At 42.1% G+C, this 23172-nt stretch overlaps 1 protein-coding gene across 2 annotated transcripts in view; it reads right to left on the bottom strand.

Moving 5' to 3' along the window:
* FHOD1 (formin homology 2 domain containing 1) overlaps positions 1-23172 on the bottom strand; it is a 302110-nt gene that overhangs the window by 180090 nt on the left and 98848 nt on the right. For both annotated transcript variants that reach the window (XM_029608780.1, XM_029608781.1), the window contains exon 3: positions 12911-12975. In XM_029608780.1, coding sequence (XP_029464640.1) covers positions 12911-12975 — 65 coding nt within the window. The remainder of the gene's footprint in view (positions 1-12910; positions 12976-23172) is intronic.

Consider the following 23172-nt stretch of genomic DNA (forward strand, 5'->3'; position numbering starts at 1 on the left):
ACTATGGGAGCTACTATGGCAACGTCATTAGCCTGCCTCTATGTGTCCCAGTTTGAGGAGTCTTACATTTAACCTTCGGAAGAGTGGCTTAATATCCATCTGTGGGGTTTTTTCATAGATATTTATTTAATTTGTACGTTTTTATATACCGAAGTTTAGCCAGGGCCTTCACTCCAGTTTACATTTGAAACAACATATTACAATTACATTTGTAGAGGCCATTGGTAACAAGAAACATAAACATGACAGTAAACTAGTATACCTATGATCTGTGAGGTACTTAAAACGAGATAACTTATATAACAGCATAATAAGATAACATATAACCTCATAATATGATACATAGCAGATGGGGACAGGATATGGCTTTGGGTCCTCTGAATCTCTCATGTCTTTTGCATCATGGATCATGGATCAATACACTTGACGTGAATTTACAATTCACCATCCATTTTTATATAGAGTCTCTCTCTTTCCTGGACCTGAGGGTATCCAAATTTCAACACTGACTCACAACTACTGTTTTCAGTAAGCCTACGGATCATAATAATTTACTACCCTTTCAGAGTTTTCATCTATACAATATGTGGTCCAATATTCCGGTTGGCCAGTTTCTCAGACTTCAGTGCCTATGCGAATCTTCTGTTGAATATAAAACTTCAGGCTTGCCAAATGCGTACCAGATTCCTAGAGAGAAGCTATCCTTCAACGGCTGTCAAACGAGCTTGCAAACGGGGCTTATATGCCAATCATGACCTTTTACTACAGACTCACCATCACCCTACATTGGATCAGCTTATCTGTGTAATTCCCTTTTCTTCCAGGTCACACCAGGTGCAGATCATCATATTGAAACATTGGCATATCTTGACACTGCATAAGTGTTTGGAGGAGAAATCAATTTTTGCATGAACTAGAGGTTGAAATTTGCGCGACCTACTAGTATCTCCTTACCCTCGTAGTAGCCTTTGCTTGCAGCCACTTGGACAATTTCCCTGTAATCATTGTTCTGTTTGCACTCATGCACACATGATCCAAATCTTTCATCATCTTGTGTTACCAATTGCACATGAACTCAGAGGCCATTTTGTTGTGGTACGTCCCAGGTGATTTATGCCATCATTTGTCCATGCTCTAAGTTGTACATTGGCTACACTAAGCTGCCTATAAAAACTCAGAGTAATCAACACAAGAGCTGTATACGCACCTTGTTAGACATTGATTGGACAGTGGACATTCACTTGACCAACTTAAATGTTTTATTATCCAGCAGCTTCATTATCCCTGGGGTGGACATGTTAACCTTCAGTTCAGCATTGTGAGCAGAAATATATTTATCGTTGGCAAATGCTGGCCCCTGCGGGTCTTAATTCTATGATTGAGTGGGAAGTTTTCATATTGTCTTCATTATTGCATGAACTACTAGCCCACTGTACAGCACAGTTTTCTGCAGCATCATTTTTAGTTATTTCATGTCGTTTTAGATGTTTATTCCCTTTCACACCACCTGGGAGATTGACAGCACCATTCGGGGCGAGCGTCTGATTGGTTGCTTTTCTCCTCTGCCACATCCATCTTGGGGCTAACTTAATCTCTCTCACATACACACCGTACACGTTCTCAGCTCCCACTGGTTTGTCTGAGAGAGGGGAGGAAGGCACGGCTCAGGTCAGATATTACATTCATTGGTTCTTCATTTCTTTTCCTATTACTGAACAGTGCTTCTCCATTTGGGAGAAGTTCTCGTATACAATGTATAAGTTCAGTTCTAACAGTGTTTTCCTTTATTTTATAGACAGCCATATAAGCATTTTTGATTGCAATTGCAAATTAACAACCGCCCGATAGGGTGGCGGTCCCATGTTCATGGAATTGTTGACTTGATTTCCATTTAGATCCTATCTCCCTGATTTTCATTATTAACCTTCAGGTAATTTATCAGCATTTTTCAATGTTGATTCTCGCTTAGCGTTCCTTTCTTTAACCTTTGCTCTGTGCAGTTGATGCAATATCTTCATTACAGTTTCTCTCTCCATTCAAACATTGATAACACCTGTTCTTACTCCTTGCATGAATCAGCAGCTCTAACCGATACCAACCATAGAGAACGTATATTTTTGCTTTCTTTATGGCAGTCTTTGAGGCATCTACACTTTAAGCCAAATAAGTTAGATTGGGTTTGGTTGGTTGGTTTAGTGACGGGTGATCCCAGCACTTTATAGTTTAGGCACAGGTTTATCTGTCTTCATTTTTATTTTCATTCTTGCTTATCGATATTTATGTTGGGGATTTTACATTCTATTCTTTTATTTTTCTGTTTGCGTTCTTAGTCTCAGTATATTTCCCTTCTTTTTGTATATACTAGTGTTCTGCTTGTTTCCTCGCTGGATTTTTCCTGCTGCGTTTTACAGCGTATCCCTAAGGGGAACAACTGCGTGTGATCAGAGTTTGAGTCGTTACTTTTTAATGGCAACTTTTCAGAACCTTTGAATGGGGTCTTTAATTTTGTTATAAGTGACTTCACTATTAGTTTATGCATGAAAACTTTTTTCTCTTTCTGGCTTTTCTAGTTATGACCACTCAGCTAGCTCCTATGTTTAAGGTTAGCTTGCACATTTAGCTCTCCTCTTTATTTCAAAGCGAGGAGCCTATATAAGGTAATGTGCTTTAAGTCTTTTTTTAATGTACATTTGGATAGCTATAGGGAATTTTTTCATAATTTATTGAAAAAAAATTTTCAGAACTTCTGGTGTTCTTTGTGTCAGGGCTTTCCCCCTGAGGAAGCTGGTTTCACTGAAACAAGGATCTTGCCAGAGCAATAACATCATACCCAACAAGAATACCATAGTGTTACTGTTTATAATCCAGTCTATAAATTGTCTGTACTTTTTCATGCATGATGACTTATTCAACACCTGGTTCCATATATTATTTCAATAATATTATCTTTGGTTTTTTATAACAATCTGATGAACCTTTGAATGGTTATTATTGTAAAAACACTAATAACTTTTTTAGTATTTGAGTTTAAACACTTCTGTGTTGAAAAATCAGATTTGTATAGGCAGGGATTATCTTATTTTAATATATGTATATGTGAACATGTGGATATAGGCTAGGTGCACTCTGTATGTCATAATTAGTTACTTTAAGGTATTCATTTATTTTAAGTGTTTCATATATATAAGCTAATAAAGATTTATTTTTTATAACTGATACTTCATTATTCAGATTTGTGGTCTTTTCCTATATTCCTCTGGAATAATTTTTTTTGTTTATATATGCACACACACACTTGCTCAGATGCATGGAACAAAACTTTGACAACCTAGTTGTCCACTGATGTGAATAGGTCGATTATTGGCATTCTCCAAAGACAGAACAGGCTATCCACCAACTCCTAATTTAAAGACCATTTGTGGGAGTGCAGTACTCTGCCGAGATGGTCTGACAGTATATTCTGAACCAGCAGTAAAGAACAATTACAAGAAAGGTATAAATTAAAAAAAATATAAAAAATAAATGCAAAATTACAAAAAATAAAAATTAAATAATAAAAAAGTAGATAAATAAAAGAATGAATTATAAGCTTTATAAAACAATCAATATATATATATATATATACATATACATACACACTAAACCACAGGATCTAACATTGCCATGTTTTGACAATATTGATTACGTCGGGAATCAAGAAAGACCAGTACATATATGCTTTGTAAAATGTATACGCAAGTGAAAACGAAAAAACATAACACTGAAAAAGTCCAGATGACAGGTACACTTAGGGAAAGGTACACTTAGGAACAGGTACAACAAAGGGAAAGGTGTGTTAGTAAAAGTGGTGAGACACTCAGCCAGGACCCTGACAAAGAAGAGGGAGATTGAGGAGGTTACCTCCAATGGTCCAAAAGAGAACTTATGACAGCAGGAACCCAAAGAGGCCTCGCTGCAAAGATGGAGCAAGTCTCCTGCCTGCTCTCGCACAGAGGACTCAGGATTTTAACTGAAGGCAACGTCCGCATGGATTCTAGTTTTCAGGCGCAGTACTGCTGCACCCAAGATGAAATCCAGCCAGAACTGAAGCAGCTGGGTGCATCCTGATCCAGGACCAGGCAGCAATAACAGAAGAAGTGGGTGTCCATGATGGGCACGCGATGCCCACACCCACAGATAGAATTTAAGAGCTCTGTTGAGAGGCTGCTGAGCATCATCAAAATGAAAGATTCACAGACTTGCAAATCTAAGGCAGTAAGCACAAGTCCGAAAAAGTACAAGCCACAAAACAGAGAGAATGGGAAACATGTCCACGCAGTAGCTTGAAAGAGGGGCTCACAAGACAGCGATTGCATCGGGAACTCCTGTGCATGCTTAGAAACACCTTGAGCTCCGAGAGCCATCAAATGACATCACCTACATGTTATGACTAATTTACTCCTGCTTGTCAAGGGAAAATTAGTTTTATATGAACTAATCTTCTACCAGGTGCCATCTAGGTGACAGAAATCATTTTTGAGGAGCTGGAAGAGATAGTACCATCCAGGTACTTGCATCAAGAGCAATAAAAAGGAGTACATGAAGAAGACTGTCCTTCAGGAGCACTAAAGGAGGCCCAAAATAGGAGAGAGTAGATCATAACCATTGGCAAGTATACATCTCTCTCTCTCTGAGCCGTATTTTAAAAGATTTATGTGCATAGAGTGGCTTATGCGCGCCGGGCCTATTTTATAAAGCCCCGGGATGCTTCTAAGTCCATGGGCTTTACTAAATGGGTGGTCCGGGGCGGGGAGGTCCGGGGGCAGGGTGGGGCCAGAGGCCTCTGGCACAGCGGCCATTTGCTGTTGAGTTGGAGGATCGCATGCTGGCAGGCTGCCGGCGCGTGCAACCTGCACCTGCCTCCAGGCAGGCGCAAAATGTATAAGAAAAATTTGGGGGGGGGGGTTAGAGTAGGGCTGGGGGGGGAAAGTTAGGGGAAAGGGTGGGAAGGTTAGTTTAGGGGGAAGGGAACGGGGGAAGCCCGCGGGCGTCGGCGCGCACAAGGTGCACTAGTGTGCACCTTGTGCGCGCCGACGCCCGATTTTATAACTTGAGTGTGCCTGAGTGCGCATGCTATAAAATTGGGTGCACATGTGTGCGTGCCAGGTAGCGCATGTACTTTTGAAAATCTACATATATATATATATATGTGTGTGTGTGTGTGTGTGTGTGTGTGTATGTTCTTGCTCAGATGCATGGAACAAAACTTTTGACTGTCTAGTTGTCCACTGATGTGAATAGGTCAATTGCTGGCATTCTCCAATGACAGAACAGACTGTCCACCATCTACTGTTTTAAAGACCACTTGTGGGGCTGCAGTACTCTGCCGAGATGGTCTGCCAGTGTATTCTGAACCAGCAGTAAAGGACAATTACAAGACAAAAAATAAATAAATACATGTAAAAAATAAGTTTTAAATTAAAAAAAAATAAATTTTAAATTAAAAAAAAAAAAATTTCACAGATTTTCCCAGAGGAGTTGGCAATCCTTAGAGCCATTTATTTGGAGAAGTAATTTCCATTACATCCTGGAAGGGATTTTGCAAGCGTTAATAATGACTGCAATATTATAACTGAAAATAGGATTCATTTTCCTAACTGGATTCATCTCCCAGAAGGTGTATATTGTATTAATATGTCACTACCGAGGACATTTATTTTCACCAATCACCGTACGAGAGTGACTGTGACTGGTGCCAAGTCCCAAGCCTCAGGCGCTTGAAGGAGTTCTTTCCCAGCCCCAACAGAGCAGAATGAAGCTATGAACAGCACTGGGGTGCATCAAATCTCAGGTGCTTTGTAGTGACCCCATCATCGGGTGCAGGAACATGGGGTGGGGGGGGGGGGGGCGCTACACAAACTTGACGCAGAATCAGATCAGCAGTAAGGAGACAGAAAGCTCTGTACTCCTGTGTTAAGCCACTTAATCACCCATAAGAATGTCCATACTGGATGAGATCAGAAGTCCATGCAGCCCCACATCCTGTCCTTATCAGTGACAACCAGTGGGTGCTTTGAGGAATGTTTATGTTTATAGGAATGTTTATGTTTATAGGAATGTTAATAGCTGGGTGGCTGGTAGATGTAAGGATAGCTTGGCAACTTGCCTGCCTGGTGCGAAGGTGGTGGATCTCACATGCCACCTAGATAGGAATTTAGATAATGCTGGAGATGGCCTGTCATGCTACATGTGGGCACCAATGACATATGAAGGGAGGTTCTAGAAGCCAAAATGTAAGTATTTAGGTAGAAAATTGAACTCCAGAACCTCCAGGTAGCATTCTCTGAAATGCTCTCTGTTCCACACGCAAGATCCCAGAGACAGGCAGAGCTCCGGAGTCTCAATGTGTGGATGAGATAAAGGTTTGGAAACATGAAGAGGGATCTAGTGAAACTCAAAGAATGATCTAGGGTCTTGGCAGCTAAGATTTAATGTTGAGCAATGAAGAGTAATGCATTTAGGCTGCAAAAACCCAAAGGAGAGGTACAGTATATATGAGATGAAATTCTTCTAATCACGAAAGGAAAGGGAACTTGGGAGATTGTATCAGATGATCTTAAGGTGGCCAAACTGGTGGATAAAGCAACAGCAAAAACCAGAAAGATGCTTGGGTGCATAGGGAGAGGAACAATTAGCAGTCTCCTGTGTAGAACTGTGTCAAAGGCCTTACTGAAATCCAAGTATGCTATGTCTAGTGCTCTTCCATGATCTAACTTTCTGGTCACCCAATCCAAGAAATTGATCAGATTCATCTGACAAGATTTACCTCTAGTAAAACCTTGCTGTCTCGGATCTTGCAATCCATTGGATTCCATAAACTGCATTATCCTGTTTTAGCAATGATTGCATTAATCGACTCACCACAGAGGTCAGATTAGCCAGCCTACAGTTGCTGGCCTCCTCACTTCCACATTTATGAATAGGAACCATATCTGCGCCTCTCCAGTCCTCTGGAACTACTCCCAACTCCAAAGAAGCACTGAAAAGGTCAGCCAGTGTGCTACGATTTCTCTAACTTCCCTCAATACCCTCAGATGTATCCCATCCGGCCCCATCGCTTTATCTAATTTAAGTTTAGTTAGCTCCTCACGAACACACTGCTCTTAAAATCAATTGAGTTTTACCTCACTTGCAATCTTACTTATTTTATTTAAAAAGATTTCCCACGTGTTTCAAAAGAAGCTCACAACAGTTCACAAATTGTACATGCACAAAAATATATTTCTGTTCATTTATGTGGTCCTGCTCCAGGCCCTTCCATAGTGAGCACCAACCAGAAATATTTGTTAAGCAATTTTGCTGTTTCCTCATCAGCCTCTACATACTCCTCCCCTTCACCTCTGAGTCCTACAATGCCACTTTTGCACTTCCTTCTATCACTAACATATCTAAAAAATAAGTATTGTTCCCACGATTTATCATAGTTGCTATTTTTTTCTTCCATTTCAGTTTTTGTATTCCTGATTACTTTCCCAGCTTCTCTTAGCTTTCCCAGATATTGTCTTCCTCTTTCTGTGTTCTCTTGTAGTTTATGAATGCTGACCTTTTCTCCCTTACCTTTTCAGCTACTTCTTTAGAAAACATAGCGGCTTCTTTTTTCCTCTTTCCTTACACAAAAGGTTAGATGCCCTTACGATATTTCCGTTTAAGTCTGCCCACTGCCCTTCTGCTTCCCCTAGATTTTCCCAACCAGCTAATGACTCCTTGAAGCGCTCCCCCATTTTAACAAAGCTAATTTTCCTGAAGTCTAGGACCCTTGCCTTTGAATGAACCTTCACCTCTTGTGCTCTAATACTGAACCACACCTATCCAGTGATCACTGGATCTCACAGAAGGTATTCTAACGAATGAAATCACAGAACATATAGGAAGGCATGTTTTAATGGGACACAGACAGCATGGATTTACACAAGGAACGTTTTGCCTCACCGACCTGCAATTTTTTTTTTTAAAGGGGTTAATAAGCATATGAACCAGCAGATATAGTGTATTTGGATTTTCAGAAGGCATTTGACAAAGTCCCACCAGGCCCATAGGCAACTGCCTGCAGTGTAAAATTTTATAGGCACCTGAGCATCACCGCTGCTGCTCATGCCCAAAACCCAGTATCTGCTGCCATGCCACCCCTTCTGTTTTCTTGCAGCCCTGGCTCAGACGGCAGCAGCAGGGCCGCCATCAGGGCAGTATTCTTGGGCCTGCAGTATGGGGCCCCAGGATCTACTGCCACATATGGGGGCCCGCAGCCGCCAGGCGGCAGGTGCGCTTGGGGGATGTATTAGTTCATGGCAAAGAGGCCCACTGAGGCTCTCTCCGACAGTCTGTCGCCCAGGGGCCTACTGAAACCTGGAGCCGGCCCTGGGTGCGGGCCCCAGAGAAGGGAGAGAATCAATGCTATGCGTGTCTTTTAGACACACATAGCATTGATTTACAGAGCACCGCAGACAGAGACTCGTCCGCGCGCTCTGTCCTGCCAGCGTTCACTGTCTGACGCGGCTGTGACGTCACCGCCGCGTCAGACAGTATGCGCCGGCAAAGCGCGCGGGCCGTCGCTGTCTGCTTGCTAGCTGGAGGCCGAGGAGCCGCGGAGTCCCCGGAGCGCAAAGGGTAAGTAACAAGTTTGTTTTGCCGGTGCATTATCTATTTATTACTGGGGGGACGTCTGGTGCATTATCTATTTATTACTGGGGGGAGCTGGTGCATTATCTATTTATTACTGGGGGGACGTCTGGTGTATTATCTATTTATTACTGGGGGGCTGGTGCATTATCTATTTATTAGTGTGAACTAGGCCTAACAAGTCAACCGCTGAATGAATGGCCACATGAGGGAGGGTTTACATTGAATTTTCGGCTTCCGTAATCAAGCACATAATGTGTATGATCGGGAAGGCCCAAAGCATAGTAAGACAGTTTTTTATGTGCGAGAAGCACTTTTTTTCTCTTTTCTTGATTAAATGCATTTTTTTATTATAAGCAGCAGCTACTAAAATGATTTTGCAACAGACTTTCTTTGTTATATAGAACACAGTTGGAACACGGCCTTATACATAGTAAGCAGTTTATCATAGACCTTGATTACTAGCAAATGTTCATTATTTGTCTCTAGTAAATTCTGATAACCCCAAAGAATGTACCATCACAAATCTGGCTCTCAAAAACGGAAGGTGTAAGAGCCAAAATCCAGGAGACATACCCAACAGCTATTTTTTGTCCCTGTGCTGCACATTCTTTAAACCTTGTGGGAATGCATGCAGCCGCAAGCTGCCCTGAAATGAAGACCTTTTTTGGAAGTGTTAACAGGTTATATGTTCTGTTCAGTAGCAGCCCTGCAAGATGGAACACATTGATTGAAGAAGTTGGAAGGTCCCTGCATGGTTTAAGTGACACTCGGTGGAGTTCAAGAATAGAGGCTGTACGTCCAATTGCGCAGAATCTGCCAAGCATTTTAAAGGCTCTGGAAAAAGTTCTTGCATCCAGAAAACTCACAAATGATGCGCATTCAGATGCCCAAGGTCTATATGACTATTTTTTATCCTTTCGGGCAGTGGTTTTAGCAACATTCTGGGTAAAAGTGCTTACCAGCTTCGAGGAGAGAAACAAAATACTTCAATCAAGGTCTATTTCTATGGAAATTGGTGTCGCTAACATTAAAGCTCTCTCTGAAGAGATGAAACTGCTTCGAGAAAAGTGGCCTGTTTTACTTTCTGAAGCTAAAGCTGTGGCAGATTGCATGGAGATTCCCAAGGAACTACTGAACCCTCAACAATTGCGGCAAATAAAGTCAAGGCATCATGATGCAATAGATCCTGAAGATCATTTTAAAGCTAATGTCTTCCTTGTGGCAATGGACACAATAATTTCTGACCTTCATCAACGCTTCCAGTCTATGGAGGAAGTCTGCAAGCTATTTTCTCCAATCTTAAAAGTGAGAACAATGAGTGAAGAAGATCTGATGGCATCGACTGAGGAATTGATCTCAGCATACCCTGAAGATTTTACATCATCTTTACTCAGTGAGCTGCAACATCTTCGGAAAGTGTACGAAGCTACATTTCCAGAAGACATGGGTCCCTTAGATTTGCTTAACTCAATCTACAAACTAGAGCTTCAAGGAATATTCGGAGAGGTGTGTATTGCTCTTCGGATTTTCACCACTCTCCCACTTTCAGTGGCGGAAGGAGAGAGGGCATTTAGCAAACTTTCATCAATCAAGAACTATCTGCGTTCTACAATGAGTGAACAACGTCTAAACGGCCTGGCAATTCTCTCTATTGAGCATGAGCTTGCCAGACAACTCAGTTACAAAGACTTAATTAAAGATTTTGCAAATCAGAAAGTAAGAAGACTGATTGCTTCATAAACCTGAATTTGCTGTTATTTCCACTATGAGTCGAGATGGACACAATTCAGTACTCACACTGAACTTCTTTATTGGATAGAACCCACTGGATTTCTCAGATACTGTGCATTTATCTAAGTGATTTGAGTTTGTTGACTTGTTTTTATTTTTTTACACCTATGGTGGAGTTTACACATAGGTATAAACATTGTTGCATATACTTTATCCACTGAATGCTTGTGGCCCAGACATTTTGGCTGTATGGGGCCTCAAAATTCCTGATGGCGGCCCTGGGCAGCAGCACCAACTAGGAAGATAAATCACTGCAGGGCATCCCATGTCCCTTTCATGCTGACAGACCCCGAGGCATCCTACCTCTCTCATAGGATTCCCAAGTAACAGGAAGCCCCATGGAAGGAGGAAGGGGGCGAAGCACTGCAGAGTCTGTCAGTGCGGAAAGACTATGAAAGGCCCCGCGCTGATTTATCTTCCTACCTAGTCTGTGCTGCTGCCGCCATCAAGGCCGGCAATGCAACGTAAAAGTGAAGGGGCATGGACGGGTGACTGATAACCGAATTTGGGCATGAGGAATCAATGCCCTTCCCCTCCCCGGCAGGGATGAGGAAAACGTCAGCTCACCCCATCGCCTAAGGGTGCATACTGACTTATTCCAGCCCTGGTCCCACATGAGAGACTCCTGAGGAAAATAAAAAGTCTTGGGATGGGGGCAATATCCTATTGTGGATTGAAAACTGGTTAAAAGATAGGAAACTAAGAGTATGAATAAATGGACAATTTTCTCAGTGGAAGGGAGTGGGCAGTGGAGTGCCTCAGGGATCTGTTTTGGGACCCTTACTTTTCAATATATTTATAAATGATCTGGAAAGAAATATGACGAGTGAGATAATCAAATTTGCAGATGATACAAAATTGTTCAGAGTAGTTAAATCACAAGCAAATTGTGATAAATTGCAGAAGACCTTGTGAAACTGGAAAATTGGACATCGAAATGGCAGATGAAATTTAATGTGGATAAGTGCAAGGTGATGCATATAGGGAAAATTAACCCATGCTATAGTTACACAATGTTAGGTTCCAAGAAAGAGATCTAGGCGTCATAGTGGATAACACATTGAAATAGTCGGTTCAGTGTGCTGCGGCAGTCAAAAAAAGCAAAGAGAATGTTGGGAATTATTAGAAAGGGAATGGTGAATAAAACAGAAAATGTCACAATGCCTCTCTATCGCTCCATGGTGAGACCACACCTTGAATACTGTGTACAATTCTGGTCGCCGCATCTCAAAAAAGATATAATTGCGATGGAGAAGGTACAGAGAAGGGCTACCAAAATGATAAAGGGGATGGAACAGCTCCCCTATGAGGAAAGACTAAAGAGGTTAGGACTTTTCAGCTTGAAGAAGAGATGACTGAGGGGGGATATGATAGAGGTGTTTAAAATCATGAGAGGTCTAGAACAGGTGAATGTGAATCAGTTATTTACTCTTTCAGATAATAGAAAGACTAGGGGGCACTCCATGAAGTTAGCATGTGACACATTTGAAACCAAATCGGAGAAAGTTCTTTTTCTCTCAACGCACAATTAAGCTTGGGAATTTGTTGCCAGAGGATGTGGTTAGTGCAGTTAGTATAGCTGCGTTTAAAAAAGGATTGGATAAGTTCTTGGAGGAGAAGTCCATTACCTGCTATTAATTAAGTTGACTTAGAAAATAGCCACTGCTAATACTAGCAACAGTAACATGGAATAGACTTAGTTTTTGGGTACTTGCCAGGTTCTTATGGCCTGGATTGGCCACTGTTGGAAACAGGATGCTGGGCTTGATGGACCCTTGGTCTGACCAGTATGGCATGTTCTTATTCATATAAATGACTTTTTTTTTTTTTTTTTAATTGCTTCGATAGTATGTTACACTTATCAGTGTCACTCCTTTGAAAATGACCTTCTAAGACATTATTTATGGATAAGAGGACAGCTAGCAGGGCCTAGACCTGTTTGCCTACTGCCCACCCACTTAACCTTGGGCACCTCAAAAAAATCAGTTCAGGCTACATCACTGTTACACTCTGTTGCTTGAAGATGAGCAATCTCTCTGCTGCTGGCCAAATCTGAAATGCCAGGAGGAGGAGAGGACATATACAATGCACATTTCCAACTGGATACTACACAGGGGAAATATGCAAATGGATATTTCGCTGCAAGGTCGCTGGGCACTTTTTACCCGTGAATATTCCATCAAATTTCAAAAGGGAAAGAGGACATCTGTCTACCCTTTGAAACCTGCAGGCTTTTGCATCTGGGTAGATTTTTCCTGTAACATAATGGATGTAGATTTGAAAATCCAACTTTCATGCACTATTTTCCAATCTTGCCGAAACACCATACATATTTTTAGGTGAATTAAGGGAAGGGGTGGGGGGAAGAATGGTCAGACAGTCTGTTTCCATGGGTAAACAGTTATTTATTCGTGAAATGGTTTTAAAAATTACCTTTCATATGACAGATATTAGAACTCACCTATGATCGAATGGACTCTCACTGACAGCTGAGTTCGGAGGATAAGGGACGGCTTTCTTCCGATGCTGAAAAAAAATAATCAAGGCAAGTTAGTAGGTCGGTATGTGTGCGCGACATCTGTGATGACCAAACACATAAAACAGGTAACTGGCACTGCAGGCGCCACATCCTGAGGAGAAAGAGAATGGTCACATGGGAAAAAATAAAAATCTTAAAACAGTTAAATTCCTTTGCCTATATTATCTTAGATTGTCCTCTGTGTACGTGTGTGTGCGAGAAAGGGATTTAACAAATACTGAGCCAGACGTAATAAGTCAGAAGTAAACCATGCGCCCCAAATTTCAGCACACCTTTTCTTTTTTAAATGCGCTTGCTATAAAAAAAATATTAACATCCAATGCAGTAAGCTAATCGTATACAAATACATTGAAAGTTTTAAAAAAAAACCCCATAAATTTATACTAAAATATAAACAGCATGCATAAATCACATTTCATGCACATAAACCGTGATTTAAGAGCACAGAACATTATTTCTGCACATAACCCATATTTTGCATATGTAAATCATGGTTAATATGCGCAGAACATGTTTTAGGGGCATAAGCATGGTTTATGCGCATAAAACGTAGTGCGCCTATAATTTGTATGCACAAAATATGAGATAGGAACACAAGTTATGCACAAAAAATATGAGTTAAGAGCATAACGTTTGTGCTTATGGGCTGGGCGCAGAAAATCTGCACAAATCATTTTATGCTTACAAATCCCAAGTAAAGACCCTGGCACCATAAACTCCAAATTCAGCCCCATAGACCACCACTAGCCCCAGAAAAGTTTCTCCTCCTCTGATGAGGAGTTACATTTCTAGCATTAAGAAAACATGAGTGAAGCCTACACACCTCTCTGCGCTGAGGAGTAGCTTATTCCTTGATTAACATGGGTCTTGCAGCACACATTGTGTGTGTAAGACTCCTTGCTGTATCAGGAGTAAAATTCTGCACACAAAAACGTGCACACATGAGGAGCAGCCTGGGAGGCCTTGGGTACCTTTGCAAGCCGGCCTGCTGAAGTCCCGTGCTCCCCTTTCATACGCTGCATTTTACCTGCTACGCAGCGGTCTATTTAATGTTTACCTGAGCGCTTCTACGGTTGCTTTATCCCCTCCATTGAGACAGCCCTTTGGCGAAACACGGCTTGTGACAGGGTTGGGGTTTTTGCCCTAACAACCTTTCTGAATATTTCCTTCATTCAAGATATCTACAAGACCTCTGGACCAAATATAAGAAATAAATAATTTCTTTTATAAGACTTCTACCGTAAAATGACTCGTTCATGATATCCCACCTCCTTTTTTGTTCCTGGTGCAATGCGATGAACCCCAATTATCTCTGGCGTTCAATTCACATCCTCAAAACTAGCGATCCTCGGTTTTTTGTACGCTCTTTACTGTTTCAGACTTCCACTAGTAGGCCATTCCCATGTATGACGAGGCAGGCACAAGATCGGGATCAGGAACGCAGGAAGAGCAGTAACTCACACTACATCCTGGATGCAGGGGACCCATTGCTGAGGCACAGGGAGGAAGTCCTGGAAAGGCCCTTTTATAGTGCTGAGCAGGTGATGTCATCGAAAGGCACCATGAACATTTTCTAGCCACGGGCCCTTTAAGGCCTGCACGGTCCAGATCGGGACCGCGCGGAAAGGAACGTTGGGGAGGGCGTGATGATGGCAGCTTCCCGCCACAAGTGAGGGGCCGAGAGCTTGGTGGCATCGGGTAACTGTGTCGGCTCGCGAGACCTATCCACGAGCCACAAAACCTAAGGTTATAATCCCCAAATAAATCAATAGAGATGAAGGATCTTGGGGGGTTGTCACTTTAGTAAAGCACACACATGACTGTGTATACACGGAGTTCCCTTTCACAGTAGGAAAGTAGGTTAGGCTGAAGGGACACCACAGACTATAATAATTAACTTTCTTTTACCGTCTCTGGCAGCTTCCACTGGTGATCCAGAAGAATGAAGGCACAATTAATGAAGAAAACGCACAGAACAAGAAACGCTAAGGCCAACTGCCGGAACTGTCTGATTTTGAAAGAAAAATGTATTTCTACTTGCCTTCTTACCTTTTTACCTTACAAACAAGAAAGAAACAGAGGTTGTGGAGTAGAGTGGGGGTGTGGGTAGAGGGAGTGGACCCCTAAGGCTAAAGAGAAACAGACTTCAGCGCGCTCAGAAAAAGGTGGTAAATCGTGGGATATCAGAGACAATCGGGACTGCAACGGAAAACTGGACAAGACTTTGGATGGTGTAAAAGATATTGGCTGATATGACTATGCAGGGAAACATTTATTTTTAAAATATTTCTAGACTGCTTTCCCAGTTCGAGAATCACCCAAAGTGGTCTACAAACAAATATATTACAATCAACAAATAATCATAAACCCCAACCCAGGCCAACAGACATTGCTGATTACGGAGCCCAAGTTGATTGCCATAATGACATCCATGTGTGATCTTAGAAAAATAATCACCTCCTTCCCTCCCTCTGGACTGAAACTCTGTGCTTTCCCTTCCCCAAATCCATATGTTAGCAATGACAAAGGGAAACCATATTCCGTATGAAATAGTTTTCTGCGAGCAATTACATTTTTGCTAGAAGGTAGGAGAAAGTAAACAAAGGAAGCCAACATCTGCGCATTCTTCAGGCAGAGCTGCCTGAGAGAAGCCCCAGGTCCTGATAGAACCATATAAGCTATTCGTCTCCAGACACACGTGTGAATTTATTGCTCAGATTTGCTTACCTGCCTTCCTATCCCAGGAATCTCAAGGCAAGATACAAATTTAAAAAGATAAACGTGATGAGGCACAACTGGGAGGAGCTGAGTTATCTGGCTAACTCTGGCTAGTCCGGTATTCAGCCGCTATGCAGCCTGGCTAGTTAGCCGCATAAACTTATCTAACTAACTAAGCCTATATGGTTCATTGACGCAGCCCTGCACTGAATATATCCAGCTGGCTTAAAAGTTAGCCAGATTTAGGGTAGATGTAACCACATCGAACAAAGTTAGCCAGATTAGTAATCTGGCTAACTCAGCTTCTCCCAGGTACGCCCCCAGAATGCCCCCTGACTTATCTGGTCAAATTTTAGCTGGATAAAAAGTTATCCAGTGAGGATTTAACTGCTCATTTAGACAGATAACTTCTGAGTTATCCGGTTAAATGCTTCTGAATATGCACCTTAATGCAACCAAATTTCAAACCAACTTAAAATTCAATTAAAACAAATGTTTGACATAATCAAACAGACCGACCTACATACCCATCCCCCAGCTCCAATGCCACACAATCTTGAGATTCAACAGCCAGAGCAACTTTCACCTAAGACATGACCCGGGGTTGAGGTCCATCAGGAGTCACTGGGAAATGAATTAAAAGGCCTAGGTAAAGAGTCATGCTTCTAAATATTTCCGAAAAGTTTGAATAAGCTAGTCTTGGTACCAGGTTTCTGCAGTCTGGATCCCACAATACTAAATGCAGATCTGAGAGTCACAGCAAGTTTTGCTGCTGATAGGGTCAGAACAACCAACAGATCTTACTATGAGGAAAGCAGAACCCTACTTACATTATTCTCTGGGAAATCAACCAACAGATCTTACTATGAGGAAAGCAGAACCCTACTTACATTATTCTCTGGGAAATCAACCAACAGATCTTACTATGAGGAAAGCAGAACCCTACTTACATTATTCTCTGGGAAATCATCATAAAAATACTGGATATCAAACCACACAGAAAATTATTTTAAGTGACAAATTGTAATAAGATGGCATCAAAATGCAAACTATGATATTACATTATTGATTTATAGGCTGTCCTCCAAAAGGGACTCACAGCAGTTTATAACATTAACAGAAATAATCAGAATACATCACAAAAATACAACAGTATTTATCAAAATATAAACAAAGCAACCACTAGATCAGCACCTTGCTATATATTCCCTGCTAAGCCCCTGTGTGTGGTGGGCTAAGATTGAAACATTTAGGAGATGATGTCCAGAGAAAGGACCCGCGGCTATTCTCTATGTCCTTGATGGGCTCATACTCCGAAGGTATAGGAGATGATGCCCCGGGTAGTGTATCACTGCTCTCTCTCTCTACTCCCTGAAGTGGACTCAAAATAAGAAAGCATAGGGCTTCTTGCTGTACTCCCAGTGGGGTCTGCATCTCTGAGACTTGAAAGTTTAAAATATTGATGTCAGAGGTACTATAGCATGCAGTGACAGTCAGCCTCTCATACATGATTGTCCCACCAGATCCAGGACATTGACCAGAATCTGTTCCCGCGTCACCTTCGGTTCTTGCTTCAGCTCCATGCAGTCCCTAGGGCCCAGATCCTGATACCGGGAGGAGTTCAGGTCGAAACATTGACCAATGCCATCAGGTCCCTTAGGCAGCTGGATTATTGAGACAATCATATAATATCCTTGACTCTCAAAGCAGGAAGATCGAATACCAGTGACAGCATTGGCGACCTGTGCACAAATCCCTCCCAAGATCTAATAGAGCCAGGAGAAAGCAGTCTGTACCATCTGTACTTTGTTTCCTCTTTTACAGCAGGGACATCTGCTAGGTAAGGTGAACCGCACTGTCCTGCATCTTTCAGTTGCATGGCAGACATTTTTTCCCACTTCAAGTTGGCCAACCGGCAGTCTGAACTGAGTGGTCATGCAGTAACTTCCAGATCTGGAATCAAAGTCATGCCCCCCATCTACAAGACTGATTGACAGAATAAAGTACTGAACCTGCAAATTACAGAAAGCCTCCAAGTTTTAAGTGCACAAATGTGCTATTTTAATTGTTTTGGTTGTGTATTTAAGAGTTTATCATGCCTGCATATTTTAACACGAGAATAATTAGTTCTATAAATATTTTTCAACTCTGTTAAATATCAGTTTACTTCAGCTACTCACTAGGCTAAGAATATCATGTTATTGTATGTCTTAAAATGGACAGTAAAATCAGTTCAGTACTGCCAAGGTTCTTGCTACTTGCTTGGAGGGGCTGTCAACAGTATAGTGGCACAAGGCAATCTTTGAGGGAATTGCAAATCAGTGTCCAGGCCCCCCTTGGTCCTGACTATGAATTATCCCTATGCTTAGGGTGGGGAGTACCACATGAGAAATTATATTTACTAATATGATTTATCTTTGGGTTCATAGCTTCTGGTGGATGAGACAGGGTCCTGGTCACCCCGATCCCACAATTCTGTGCCCCTCCCAAATAACCTCTCACTTGTGGCACCACAGACTGATCAGATAAAATCACACCAGAATAAAACAGTAATTAACCCTTTTACTAGTACCTTGTAAGAAGACAGTAACTCCAACCAGAACATTAAATGGGAAAAGTATAGTAAGTAGTGAAGTCTAATTTAACTTGCTGTTTTCTTATTTTGTTTAAATATCTTTATTGCTGAATAACAGCATATGCATAACAGAGAAAAGAAATAACTGTATAATTACAAAACAATAAACACCATTACTAGCACTACAGGCAGTCCCAGGGTACAACAGTATTACACCCATCACAAAAGACAATCAGTCAAATACTTCTTTCATTAATTTTTCTCCCCTCCCCTTCTTATGCCCAAGTCAAACTGCAGTAATAATCAGTACAAAGTGGTTCAGATGTTTTATTCTTGTACATCGGAACCTCGCATTTGAACAGAACAAAACAACAAAAAGAAACCCCCAAAATCCCCATCCCATTCCCCGCCCTACTCCCTTCTCCTATCCTCTACCCAATAAAATTGAACTCCGAGCTCTGCTGTAAAGACTCTGAATACATGAATCTCAAATATTCAAGAATGTAGTCTTGGATCTAAAGGACGTTTGTACAATTTTATATCAAGCAATGCAAAAAGAACACAGAGTATGGCCTGTTTGCCAGGGCAACCAACATACTCATATGGATAGTAAAAAAAAAAAAAGGAATACTAATAAAGAAAGTTGCAGGGGGCAGGAGAAACAGTGAAGTACACAGCTTTTAAAAACTGTCTTTACCCCTCACTACTCAAAAAATGGGGGAGGGAACAGATCCACGCCGATGTCACCAATTTGTAAAGGGTACATCCTGTCCCAAACACAAAATTGTGTGGTGAAAAAAACCAATCAAGTAAATGAAGAAGTCCCTCCTGATGGTGGAGCTGGCTAGATGACAAACCAAATAGATGAGCACTGCAGTGTGTGAAAGGTCTCTCTCTCTCCTGGGAAACCTCCCTAAATGGTTTACTTGGTACTAAATATAAAGCTGGCCTGGTTTCAGTCTTTTACAGAAAGACCACGGTCCATCAGCTTCTTTTTCCCAACCCTATCTCATGTGGCTGTACCTGCCAGCAAGGGTTTATACTTAACTTTGGCTGAAAGGCTGAAGCAGTTAAGATGAGATACTAAGTTTATGACAAAAGGCAAGGAGATCAACATTCTCCCTCCTCTGCTAAGATACTCTCTGTGCAAAGTTTAGGTTTCTTAACACAGTCTCTTAAAAGGATGATCCAGCCATGGGCTCCTAGGCCTGGATATTTTAGTCTCTCAGCTCCTGGCACCTCATCCCTTGTTGGGATGTACATGTAGCTCAGCTATGAAGCAAGAATAGCTGTCTATCTCTCTATTTCCTCAGAGCACAGACTTCTGTTTCTCCCTCTTGATATTTAGCTCTTCAAGAGAAGAACTGATTGCAGGATTGTCAGATGCACTGATCTCTTCCTGGTTCCAAGCTCCTGGCCATCCCTGCCTCACACACACAGAGCAAGCCAAACTGCACGCTTTCTACCTTAAATGGTTTCCCAGCATTCCTTTGGCTTCTTCCTCTGTTGTCTATGTAGTGCTGTTCTCTGGACAAGCTAAAAAGTAGAGCACTTTCCCCAAATTGTTAACACTGAGTGCTGAATGCTGATTCTGGCAGAACATTTGTCATTCACAGGAGAGCACACAGGGGGTTTTGATGTATTTTTATATTCCTTCACTTTGGCTATGGCAGCTTGCAGTCTCTGCATGGCTGAAAAACCCTTTTTGGCAAGTCCAGATACAGAAGCAGCTCAGTCCACACTGAAAAGCTCCAACACATAAGGTCTTTGGGGCAGGAACGAGGTTTATAATAGCTAGATATACCAGCTTAAAGAAATCTGTTCCATGTACCTATCACTAGAGTCACCTGTCTGATACCAGGGGTTCACATCAGCAAGCATGCAGGAGTGTAACAGGCCATCATTGTCTTCTATGACTGACTTGCTTGCTAGTAACTAGACTCCCCAAACCCTCCTGAGTTATTAAAAGTTTAAGATCCTCCAAGTCTGAGAATCACTCACATGTTTCTTCTGAATCAATAATTTCTCCAAGTATTTGCTGTAGATATTGCTCAGGAGAAAATAGGTGGGAGTGCTGGCTGCTTTTGGGTGCACCACTCCTTGAGTCCCTACCCCTCTACTGATTCTTGATTTTCTTCTCAACTGCACCATAGGAACAGAGATCAGAGCAGGAAACAGATGCTCTATCAGCTTGAGCTTCTTCTTGCCCAACCCTGCCTCTGGATTTCCCCTTGCTAAAAACAAAATCTATCTTGGGCAAGGGACGCCTGGTCTTTTCACTAGTGCTATTATCAACACTGGTCCTTGGTGTCTGTGGAGGACAAGCCTGGTCTGTTTCTTTGCCATTGTTGTTGACAGTACTACATCTACCCTTTCCTCCCAGTGACATGATGGAATTTGAAACAATCGTTAATAGTGGCTAAGGGATTTTAATGTTATAAGGAGATAATAAACATGTAGATAAAGGTGAACCAGTAGATGTAGTATATTTGGATTTTCAGAAGGCGTTTGATAAAGTTCCTCATGAGAGGCTTCTAGAAAAAGTAAAAAGTCATTGGACAGATGGCGATGTCCTTTCATGGATTGCAAACTGGCTAAAAGACAGGAAACAGAGAGTAGGATTAAATGGACAATTTTCTCAGTGGAAGGGAGTGGGCAGTGGCGTGCCTTAGGGATCTGAATTGGGGCTCTTACTTTTCAATATATTTATAAATGATCTGGAAAGAAATACGACAAGTGAGGTAATCAAATTTGCAGATGATACAAAATTGTTCAGAGTAGTTAAATCACAAGCAGATTGTGATGAATTGCAGGAAGACCTTGTGAGACTGGAAAATTGGGCATCCAAATGGCAGATGAAATTTAATGTGGATAAGTGCAAGGTGATGCATATAGGGAAAAATAACCCATGCTATAGTTACACAATGTTAGGTTCCATATTAGGTGCTACCATCCAAGAAAGATCTAGGTGTCATAGTGGATAACACATTGAAATCGTCGGTTCAGTGTGCTGCGGCAGTCAAAAAAGCAAACAGAATGTTGGGAATTATTAGAAAGGGAACGGTGAATAAAATGGAAAATGTCATAATGCCTCTGTATTGCTCCATGGTGAGACCGCACCTTGAATACGGTGTACAATTATGGTCGCCGCATCTCAAAAAAGATATACCAGTAGTTGCGATGGAGAAGGTACTGAGAAGGGCGACCAAAATGATAAAGAAAATGATAAAGAATGGAACAGCTTCCCTATGAGGAAAGACTAAAGAGGTTAGGACTTTTCAGCTTGGAGAAGAGATGGCTGAGGGGGGATATGATAGAGGTCTTTAAAATCATGAGAGATCTAGAATGGGTTAATGTGAATCGGTTATTTACTCTTTCAGATAATAGAAAGACTAGGGGGCACTCCATGAAGTTACAAGTAGCACATTTAAAACTAATCGGAGAAAGTTTTTTTTCACTCAACGCACAATTAAACTCTGGAATTTTTGCCAGGGGATGTGGTTAGTGCAGTTAGTGTAGCTGTGTTTAAAAAAGGATTGGATAAGTTCTTGGAGGAGAAGTCCATTACCTGCTATTAATTGACTTAGAAAATAGCCACTGTATTACTAGCAACAGTTACATGGAATAGACTTAGTTTTTTGGGTACTTGCCAGGTTCTTATGGCCTGGATTGGCCACTGTTGGAAACAGGATGCTGGGCTTGATGGACCCTTGTTCTGATCCAGTATAGCATGTTCTTATGTTTTTAATGTAGTATGCTATACTGTGTATACCAGTACTAATGTGGACAAACACAGAACGCAGAAAAGACAACAGTCATTTCTGTTACAAAGTGTGCCACACACTGAGGTAGATTTTAAAAGGGTTACACGCATAACTTATGCGCGTAACCCTTTCAAAGCCCCCCTGCGCGCGCCGAGTGTATTTTGCATAGGCTCGGCGGCGCGCGCAAGCCCGGGGATGTGCGTAAGTTCCGGGGCATTCCTGGGAGGGCGTGTCGGGGTGTGTGTCATGGCGGTGTGTCATTCGGGGGCGTTCCGGGGGCGTGGCCGCGGGCGTGGTTCCGGCCCGGGGGCATTTTGGGGGCATGGCCAAGGCCTCCGAAATCGCTCCTGCGCTGGGGAATCGCGCGGCGGCGGCCAGCCAGTGCAGGCGTAACTTTCGCGATAAAGGTAGGGGGAGGGAAGGGAAGGTGGGGGGAGGCCGAAGGAAAGTTCCCTCCGAGCCGCTCCGATTTCAGAGCGTCCTCGGAGGGAATGGGCAGCACGCGCAAGGTGCACAAATGTGCACCCCCTTGCGCGCGCCAAGCCAGGATTTTATAAGATACGCGTGTATCTTATAAAATCCGGCGTACTTTTGTTTGCATGGGCGTAGTTTTATAAAATCTACCCCACAGTCTGCTTGCTCTCTATGACTCTATAGGCTTACACTAGTAAGTGGCACAATTTGTGGAAAGAGATTCATACACAATATTGTTAGTACATTCGGACGTCTTTTTCCACATGCTGAAAGTCAGAGAGAACAAAGAAAATAAAGGCTGATGTTCTGCCTGGTCAGAGTCATAGCAGCTGTTTGTACACCACTGCTATTAAACATAGATCACGCTCTCCCCTGCAGACAAGACACACTTTTACCCTTGTCTGCTCTATGATACAGTGGCCAGATTAAATTACAGTGTTTCCTTGCACACAGTGACTACATTTAACAGCCCAGCCCACCTTGCTCAGTCTCTCCTTCCTTTCCAAATCTCTTTTTTAATCTTTTACTTTGGCTCAGAGAGTGAGCTTCAGAATCACCACCTCTCTGTTTGAATCCCAACAGAGAAATGAGGGAACTAAATGGTGACTGCTTAAAGTTACATTTTGCTTTCAGTTTCAGGTTAAGAAGAAAAT

This window comes from Rhinatrema bivittatum, chromosome 7, assembly GCF_901001135.1.
Source record: "Rhinatrema bivittatum chromosome 7, aRhiBiv1.1, whole genome shotgun sequence".
NCBI lineage: Eukaryota > Metazoa > Chordata > Amphibia > Gymnophiona > Rhinatrematidae > Rhinatrema > Rhinatrema bivittatum.